Source organism: Nothobranchius furzeri, chromosome 17, assembly GCF_043380555.1.
Source record: "Nothobranchius furzeri strain GRZ-AD chromosome 17, NfurGRZ-RIMD1, whole genome shotgun sequence".
Taxonomy (NCBI): domain Eukaryota; kingdom Metazoa; phylum Chordata; class Actinopteri; order Cyprinodontiformes; family Nothobranchiidae; genus Nothobranchius; species Nothobranchius furzeri.
The window spans coordinates 44,663,857-44,674,133 of NC_091757.1; the positions used below are offsets into that span (position 1 = coordinate 44,663,857).

Consider the following 10,277-nt stretch of genomic DNA (forward strand, 5'->3'; position numbering starts at 1 on the left):
CTGAAGACAGGAGGAGGGAGGAGGGGGTGCATGCTGTGCGTGTTATCAGCCAGAGGGAGGCGATGTCGCTCCTCCTCTGCTCCCCTCTGCTCTCGTCTCCTGTCCGCTGATCGGCTCAGCTTGGCCAGAGCTTGCAGTCTGCTGGGTGAGATCATTACTAGACTCCAGGCTCCGGGACCTGATATTCGCCGGTTGGAAAAGAGAAAGAGAGGGAGGCACACACAGTGAAAAGCTTGATCCGGTGCAGCCAGCGACCTAAACGCGAGCTGAAACGCCGTCTCCAGGCTCCGTTGCTCTTTTCTGCACTGACGAGCTGCTGAACGCTTCTTGTCGCAGATTTTTTTCTTCTCCTGCTTTCACCGCTGGATTTTTTTCCTAGGGGGTGTTTGTTGTAGTCGGATGCGGGCTGCTCTTGTTGTGACTGCAGTAACAGTGCCGCTTCCCCCTCCTCCCCACCTTCTTGCAGCCGAGTAGCGGGTTTGTGAGGGATCTCCGCGCCGCGCAGCTTCCCGAACGGTCCCGCAAGGCTCCGGACGCGCACCCCGCACCGCTGCGGCTCCTCTGCGCTCTATCCGCAGGGGCCTCTCTCTGGGGCTCCCGTTCCTCCGATCACCTGGACACAAGTTTCCTCTTGGATTCTTTTTTTTTTTTTTTTGTGCGACCACCTTCTGTCATCCAATCGACAGCGAATCCTATTTTGTTCCATCCGTTGACGCCATTTTCCCCGGGGTTTTCTGTCAGGAAAAAAAAAAACAAGCCTCCATATATTCTGGCACCGTTTGACAGCTCCCCGGGAGGCTGTCATCCCATCCCGTCGCTTGTGTAAAATGTGTCTTGGCTAAATGGATTGTAAATGATCTTGATAAAATATTCACACGCTAGAGCCGACTGTGTGACAACATTAGACATGGGTAAGTAGTCCCGGTTGACTGGACACATTCCACACCTGAACACACCTCTTCTCCATGTTTTCATGTGTGTGTGTGCACATTTAGACCTTTACTTGTCTGACTCTGTTGACCACCCAGACCAGTAGATATAGTTCCATTTTTGTCTGCATGGATCAAACATGAGAGGTGGTTGGTAGTCACATGGCATCAAAACACCCATCACCCATGGCTGTGCGCACCAGGCTGATCCAAGACCAGCGCTTAGCGCTTGGATCAGACTGCTTCTCATGGAGATGGTCTTTCTTCATCCTCACTGACTTTATTGATAATGCACCTCAGATCATGGGATCTAAACAAATGGGATTTTCTTTTTACTGCTTTTGGTTTTATTGCTTTTCTGGTCCATAAAATTCCAAATGCAGAAGTTTATATTTGATGTGTTTTGCATACATTTCAATTTTGCTATCCACAGATCCTTGTTTTGGCACAGATGTGTCAAACTGGGATCCAGCTTTAATCTGGGTTTATAAGTGATCATTTTCACACAGGTGTCAGAACGTCAGGTTGAATCAAGTGGACCGTGAGTATGCAGAAGTAATCAGCAGCTTTAAACTTCATGCAACACAACAGCTCCATGCTGATAAAACGTGTAGAAATGAGAATCAGATCCCTCACTTATGCGGGAGTGAAGTTGTGGAAATGAGCTCTGTGTGATAAAAGGGCCTGAGATGAAGAACAGAGGCAGCTGGAAATAAGAGGTGTGTGATCAGGTGGAGGGGAAACAAGGAAAAAAAGCAGGTGAGGATGAAGGATGGATAATGGAGGTGATGCATCGATCTTGTCTTGTTAGCAGTTCCAGCTCCCTTCAAACCTGGCAGTGATTTTTTTAGGTGGTATTAAAAATACAAGTTGGCTGTTGTAACTCCCTATTAGGTAACAAGATGCTTGTGCCACCTTTAAATTAAAGCATGAGAAATCGATTAGGTGTATCCCCTTCTGAGCTGGATACCTTGGGTCGAAATAGGATCACAGAGAGAGAGAGATGGGGGGAGAGGGGGGAGAGAACAGGATCCAAGGACAAATCTAACTGTTGGCAGTCTCTGTTAACAGAATATCAGCACTGGAGCACCTTTTGGCAGAGCACACAGAAAGAGGAGGGAGGGTAAAGGAAAGCAGTACAGAGAAGAAGGGAGAGAACAGAGGTTGGGGGGGGGGGTGAGGTGAGGGGAAGGAGGAAGACAGTTGGGGAGTAGGGGAGGTGTTTTTGCTGACAGCCATTTTGTGGCTTCTGCTGCAGTTAAAATGGTTTAACATTCATCTGTTTGTGCGGGGTAGTTAGGTGTGGATGGGTTTAGTGCTACCTGGCATATGGCTCACCCAGAACGTGTGTGTGTGTGTGTGTGTGTGCACACACGCGCGTGTTCATGTGTGCATGCAGCAGCTTTAAGGCCATCATTTTCAATTATGGCTGCCCCTACACATGGTGTTTTATGATTGTCCTTCTAGCTGCCTGCTTGTGCCGTCCACACTGAGCCATGGAGATAAAGGGACGTTAGTCTCCACGTCCTATCTCCACATGAATAATCACTCTTATGGCTTTCTTCACCTTGTCGTGCTCCGAGACAGAGGACTGACTCTCTCTAGGCTCAGCCCATTCCTTTGCATCCAGTCTTTCCTGAAACAGTGGTTTGTGTGAATCCTCTTAAATGAAAAAAAGGAGGCAAAAAATGACAAATGAAGAAGGTAATTTGCAGACGATCTCATTAAGATAAGCATCTGTAGCCAGACATTAAAACATCTTTTACCCCTTTAAACCAAACAGCCATTTGCAGCACTCCTGAATCTGTAAATGTGTGCATGCATCTGCCTCTGTGTGTGTGTGTGTGTGTGTGTGAGAGAGAGAGAGCTATTTGTGAGTCCACCTCAGGCACTGAGCTGCTGGGTATGCAGCCTTAAAAGGTTGCGTTTCTGCTGCCATCCTTCCCTCCTCCTGTCTCTGTTTCTCACCAACACTTTTTTCCTCCTTAGTATTTTCTCTTCTGTTCACCTTCACCCCTCCCCAGCTCTCCTCTGCCCATCTGCATTGCATTATCGGTGTTTTATCATTATGGTTGGTGAGGCAAAATGTTGCAAGGCTCTTTCCTTTCCACTCGCCTCTCACATCAGCGCAGGCAGTGACCTTATGCTATTTGAGAGCGAAGCTGGTTAGTGCTGGCAGTTTTGAGAACATAATAAAGCTATTTATGCAGCAAGTCTGGCCTCTCACAATCAGCCTGCTGTCTGACTAGTTGAGGTGTGTATGTGTGTGTGCACATCAGTGTGTTTGTGTGTAGAGGAGAGGAGAGAGGAGACGGAGAGGCTCAGGCTAAGTAAGTGAGGGAGGCCCGTGGAGGGGTCAGCCTTACATAAACTCTCCGCCTGCCAGTAACTGTACTAACACCGCTTAGAGCAGCGAACAGGGAGGGAGGAGACATAATCGTGACCCAGCTAAGTAGTTTACACTGTAATAGCCTGGAATGAGAACAGTACTAATGCCTAATACTGCTCTGCTGTCGTGCTCGGCGATAATTTTTGTCCTGCGGGCACCACCCAAACAAGGGTTTCCTCCAGAGTCCCATTTTTTTGATCTGTGCGTCACATTGTGGTTGGCATCTCTCCTTTTCCTGTCATTGTCCAAGGTCACATGAGAGTCATGATGGCTTTCACACATACCGCTAGAGCGAGTCACTGCACTGGGATTAGGGTCCTGAAGGTCCACACGGGGTCATGCATGTGAGATCTAACTTAACCCAACTGAAAATCCTGTTATTCTAGTAAAAACCTTAAATACTTACAAGCTATTGAATGACCACTTTGGCGGTTTGGAGTTTTCCTGAATGATGTTTTAAAGTTCCTGGAAGCTTGCGGTACTTAGTTGGGGATGTAAAACACCTCTGAGATTGGTGATCCATCACACCGATCACATTGCCCGGTTTATTTATGTATCAGCGTGAACACGCTGAGGTGGCTGTTGCTGCTGTGTGGTTTTACAGCAATCAGTGTCTGATTTGAAAACCGTTTAGTGGAAAAGTTAAATCAGAGGTTCGTTGACATTCGAGATTTTAGGCTGCCAGAAAGCTTTCCACTAATAATGTGCAGATTGCCCACAAAAGAAAATAATATTAGCCCGTAGAAGAAAACGTTTGAATTTGATGCATTCTTTTACTTAAATACCTGCTAAAGATCAGCTGAAATGTAAATTAAAGCTACAGTGGCAAATTTGGAAAACAAATGAGCTTAAACAGTTTTTTCATGCCTCTTAACAACATTCTAACATCTCAAAGCTATAAATACATTGTGGAGATAAAAAAAAACGAACAAAATTAATGAAGTGGTTCTCTCCTTGTCAAAAATACTTCACCAATAGATGCTTTTGGACGAAAGCCGCGCATCCGTACTTCTCTGGGTCTTTCAATCATCACACACTCGGGTATTTTGCAACAGAACATCACTGGTGTGAGAGGTTCTCGGCTCAGTGATGTCAGAGAAGGAGAAACAGCCGGCTGCTACCACTTCAACTTTAGTCCCAAAAAGAAAAAACGCCACTTGAAGGCACGGACAACAAGAGACGTTTGGACCTAGAGAGCGGCGACTGGTGTTTAGTGCTATCTCGTTTCCTCTGGCATCGCGGGTTTATGGTTCTGGCAGAAGCATCTCAGGGAAGAAACCCGCGGTGAGTGTTCTGTGACCGTTGTTTGCGTTCAAAACCTAGCTTGTTCTGTAGATTCGCTAAAGCAGCTTTAAGTTCTGAGTGGTAAGATATTCCTTAAGAAAGTGAATCAGTGTTGTACAGATGGGAACCAGTTAAGAAATTCACTCAGATTACCCAGAACACAAATATTGACACATTTAGAAAATGTTCATTCTGAAACATTAGTAACAATAACAAATTCTTAAAATATACTTTTGTATTCTTGTAGTTTTTGCTACATTATCAGGTTCATATTGGCTTTTGATTTGGTCATGTGTCAAATCTGAGTTCTTAATACATCATCTCCAGTTCATCAGTTCTTATTACAGCCGGCTGTATCCATCACATCCATGTTTCTGACATAACGAAGTTTGCTAAGGTGGAAATTGAAAATTGCTGAATAACCTCAGTTTGAAGAAATAGCTTACTTCTGTCAGGACTGATGAGCTAGCAGCTAGTCAGAGAGCAGGCAACGCCAAAGTGTGTTGTTGCTCAAACCCCAAAAAATTCACAATGCAATGTGAATTTTTACAAAGTAAGTGCTGCTGGACTCCTAGATGCACCGGAAGTGTTCGGTTTTTCTGCTTCTGGAGATATTTACACTTTTAAATAACCATCGATTTCCATGCAAATGACTGTAATGCAAAGCAGGCAGCTGTGTAACACGTATGAAATTAATATGCATTAATCATTATGGAATTTCAGATTAAAGCATCAGTGCTGTTAAAGGAAGTACACACTGTTTCTCCAAAATAAAGGCTTTCAGGAAGTAAGTAACAACAAGTGACTTTGTGATTTATTGTATAATTTACACAGAAACATGTTTCACAATGGCTGAGAAAGAGTTTAAAGAGAGTTATTTTTAATTCTGGGCAACATGTTTTTACTGAGCCATAAAAATCGCATGACTTTGGTGTTTATTTGATGCCTGCCATGAGCATCAGAGAAAACAAAGTCTTTCAGGAACAAAAAACCTCTCATGTTTTATTGTTAGTCAGATGATCTTTTCATTATGAGCTTTAAATTAGTTTATAAGCAAATTGCTTTCTGTCCACATGAGAGCAATGGCGATTATTAATTAATCATTAGTCTTGTCTTTGTTCAGTAGCGGTCTCTTTTATTTATCCTTCATTCGTGAAGACTTAATAAACTCCAGACTGCTTCGGGTCAAAAGCTCATTAGCTGTCCTGTGTGATGAGATTCTTCCACAATTTAAACAAACCGTTATTTTCCTCTTTCACCATGTTTCAAAAGGCCACGTCTTTGATTTTTGGAATTGTGTTTTGGCATTTGAGACGGTCTTGGAAAGCCCTGCTTCATAAAAATTTTTTTTTATTTATGCTGCATAATAACTTAGAATAAACTCAGGCTAGATTATTTTAGCATGTGTTAAATACTTATGTAAAAATACTAAATATTCATTTATCACTGTTGCCATTTAAGGATCAAATAAATAGCAGTTTGGAAGTATACACATTCAAAACTGCTGTTTGAACAAACATCAACAATTCACACAACTGTAACAATTTCAGCACACTGCAGGGACTCAAGTTTTCATGATCATAATACCAATAAACACTGTTTGCATTCAGCTTTACACCAACTAGACTGTTGAAACCGCTGTGGATTATGATTATTCAGTCACACTCCAACCATGTGCAGCAAGGCCTTTTGGGTATTATGATGTGAATCAGCTGTTTGCATGGTAGCTCTGACCGGCACTGCTGTGCAATCCGCGGAAACACATTCAGGTAAGGCAAAAATACCAACAGTGACCATGTCAGGTTTCACTGCTCTCACAGAGGTCTTTATGGTAAGCTTTTACCTGCCTCTTGTCTGCAGATAGCAGTCCAGTCAGGGTTCACTCCAGTGTAAACGGTGTCAGACTAAAGCTCAGCATGTGAGACAGCATTCCTCACTTCCAGCTCAGTCATGCCTCGTATCATATTGAGTGTTGGGATTCCCTGGAGCTGCAGTAAGACGTGTAGTCTAGTATTTGTTTTGGTTGCTTTCTGTTTATAGTCTTGTGTGTAAGTTGGCCTCTGTAAGTGCGCACATGTGTGTGATGATGTGCTGAATACATGTGCAACAAAACAGGATAACTCTTGATCTTCCCAGAAACGGCGATGCAGTCTTTTCTCTAAGTATGGGTGTAGAGGTTTGGCTTTGCCCCGTGACAGCAACGTTGTCATTTGGATGTGGATTTATGTGCATGACGGGTTTTAAATGCATGTGTGTAGCAATGCTGCTGCATGAGTGTGTAAAACAGTTCAGACGCCGGTTTTTCCAGACCAGCTCGTAAACCACATCTGGTGAAAGAATTTAGATTCCTTCCCTCCGTCTTTGCTGGTTTTCATCTCTCCCCACTGTGATTCCTTCCCTCCTTCATTTACTGGTAAGATGGGGGGAAAAAGACAGAAGTCAGTTTTGTTTTTTAAGTTGTCTTAAGGTTGGCTTTAGAGCAGGAAGGAAGGAATGTCTTCTTTTGCGTCTATCACTAGAGTGTCTGCTTGGCTCAGCTTCAGATCTGCTGTTGGGATGAAGTTTGGAAGAAAAGGAAAGAAAAGGAAAGTGGTGGTGGGTGTCAGAAAATCTGTCGGTCTATGTGAGGTACAAAATGCAAATGTGAGTCTGGCAGCATGCCTCTGCAGCCTTGTGATGATCCCATGTTTGTCTTCACGTTTAAAAGGCAGCCAGTGATGTTGTTGACAGCGGACAAGCCTGTGCTGAGAGGTGGTAATGGAACAGAAGCTGTGGAGATGAGAGGACATGTTGCCCTTTTTCTTCTTTTAATCACGTCATTCACCTTCTCTTTTTACAGACTGTCCCTGGCTTCGCTCAGTTCCTGTGGGACAACCAACACAACCTCAGTAGCTGATTGACAACCTCAACCAGTCCACCAGACTCCTGCTCGCTATCTTTTTATTGGCTGGCTGCCAGAGCTTCCCCCATCCTGATTGGCTGTGGCGGGAGTGTGGATGGAGCCAAGGGATCTGGTTGGCCCAGCCCGACCCAAAGAGGCGGACCTTCAGGGTGGTAGGGTGGGGCCAATCAAGGAGCACCAACGAGCGGCGGGGGGCATCGGGTTGGTACACAGTGACGATGTGATTAACGGTGCTGTCAGTGAAGGGGAGGGATTAGAGGAGCAGGGGGAGGGCCTTATGGAGGAGCAGGAGTTCTCCATCAAGGAAGCAAGTTTCCAAGAAGGAAGTCTAAAGTTGAAGATACAGACCACCAAGCGCACCAAGAAGCCCCCCAAGAGCCTTGAGAACTATATTTGCCCTCCGGAGATCAGGATGACCATTAGACCTCCAGCCGGAGAGGGCAAAGGAGGGCGACAAGGGCGAGCAGGAGGCGGGGCAGGAGCAGGGCGGGGTTCCAAGGATGAAGAACGAGGTCCCCCCAGAAAAAGGGTAAGTTGTCATTCCTGCTACTTTTATGCCTTTAGAATTCAGCTCTAAAATGTCGAGTACAAATGAGAAGAAGTCTGAGTAAAAAAACTTTTGTCTATCTCAACATCTGTATCTATTCTCAATCGTCCCCCAAGCTCGGTTTACAAAGAGTCCAAGTTTGTTCTGTAATTGAAACCACTCTGACTGAGATCACACAGCGGCACACACACACACACACACACACACACACACACACACACACACGCACGCACGCACGCACGCACACACACACACACACAGCAGCTGAGAATAGGGCTGACACAAGCAAGTGACAGCTGGTGTCTGCCCTCTCCATTTGTGGTCATACACACAGAGACCTCTCCTGTCCCCTCTCTTCAATGCGTCTTTCCTCCCGTCTCCTTTTCCCTCCTTTAATGAAATCAGCCATCGTGGTTCACAGCCTTCACCGCCCCTCCTCCATCACCCTTCCCGCTCCAACCTGGTTTTTGGTGTGTGTGACACCGTGTATGTACAGGTCCTTGGGGGAATCTAGTGTTTGCGGGGCATGTTGACCTACACAGTGGTGTGTGTGTCCAAACCTGGCCGTCATCTCAGTGGCACTGAGCTCGACAGGCCAAGCAGGACTGAAGGTGTCACTTTGTCAACAAGGGGCAGAGTTGTGTTGTCCTTGATTGTTCATCAGTATCGTGGCTTTTTGACAAATTATGATTTAAATTGGGATTTTGCTCGAATCTGTCACACACCTAATTCTGTCAGATTGAGTCAGTGTCCACGAGGAAGCTGACAATATTTCTGTGCATGTGAGACAATGCGTGCAAAAACATTTGTTTATGTCTCTTCATGTTTTTACAGACAGCTTTTGAAGGGAAATGTATTAGCATTCAGCCAATTAAGAGCCCACATGCCAGTCATGCTGTCAGTTCAGATCTCAGAAGACAGAATAAACATATCTCATCTTTTTTACTTATTAATTAAGGGATCCTTTTAGTTCTCTAGAATAAATGTAAGTGTTTTTGATTGATAACTAAGGTTTCTGGAATATTTACTTGGAAATAAAAATTAAAAAGGTGATATTTGCTTAGCCATACATCAAAATTGTTACGTTTCATTCACAAAGTGAACTGGCTGACCTGCTTTTTTTGTTCTGGAATAAAAGTCTGAAAAAGAAATGTTTACCATCGAAGAATGTCCATGTTTATACCCACGTGTAACCCTCAGTGGACCGCAGCTCTCTGATGTCTGGGCAGCCATTCATAATCTAGCGCCATCAGCCACTAATTAGTAAGCCCCCCACTTGGACGATGATTGACAGGGGTTGTCATGGCGACGGGAGGGAAAGCTGATGGTGTCTGCTGAGGTTTGATGAGGGGAGGGAGGGAGGAAAGAGAAACAGAGAATGTGTTGATGTTGTTTCAGATCAGTTTCAGACCTTCATCCCCTCTGTTCTATGCCTCAATTACCCCCACCCCCCAACCTCCCTCATCACCCCCCTCACATCCTTTCCCTCCATCCAGCCATCACCTGCCACCCCAAGGGTGCAACGCCAGCAGGCTCACTGGAGAGGAACGGGTTAAAGAGAGAGGCCGGACTGCCTTGGCTTCTGTGTGTGTGTGTGTGTGTGTGTGTGTGTGTGTGTGTGTGTGTGTGTGTGTGTGTGTGTGTGTGTGTGTGTGAGTGAGTGTGTGTGTTGGGGTTAAATACTCTCTTTGTGGTGTGTGTGATGCTGTGTGTCCGAAGGGGAGGGGAGGTGAAGGTGGGGAGCAGATGGGCAGCCTCTCCTCTCTCTGCTGTATTGTGTCCATCTACTCTTTCCCGCTCTTTATCTCTTTATCTATCTCTCTTTCCACACTTGTCCCTGCCATCTTTTCTTCCACTCAAGTCTTCCTCTTTTCACGCACTCTTTTAGCCTCTCTTGTCTCATAGCAGATGGCAACATGGGGTAGCGGTGGCAGCAGCAACAGAGCAGAAGCCAGAGCGGGAGCAGGGAAAAGGAGACGGGGGTTGTAGGAAGAGGAGGAGGAGGAGGAGGAGGAGAAAGGAGGTGGAGGTCAGGCATATGGAGAGCCTGGTTAAGGGGCCCCCTCTGAGGGGGTGTGTATTTGCGTGTGGTAGTGTGGTGAATAGGAGAGGGGGAGAGGCAGGGTACAATAGAAATCCATTAAGACAGAAATGTCCCTTTAACCCTTTGATGCATAATGGTCACTACAGTGGACAGGTAATCAAAATTGTTATTTCTTTATTTTT

General features: G+C 45.4%; 1 protein-coding gene across 1 annotated transcript in view; it reads left to right on the forward strand.

Moving 5' to 3' along the window:
- The first annotated feature begins 714 nt into the window (after positions 1 to 714).
- The window catches only part of setbp1 (SET binding protein 1), a 30,896-nt gene continuing 21,333 nt past the window's right edge, over positions 715 to 10,277 (forward strand). Inside the window, exons 1-2 of the mRNA XM_015972547.3 lie at positions 715 to 911; positions 7,442 to 8,033. Of these exons, the coding sequence (XP_015828033.3) occupies positions 7,599 to 8,033 (435 nt within the window). The 5' untranslated portion in view covers positions 715 to 911; positions 7,442 to 7,598. The remainder of the gene's footprint in view (positions 912 to 7,441; positions 8,034 to 10,277) is intronic.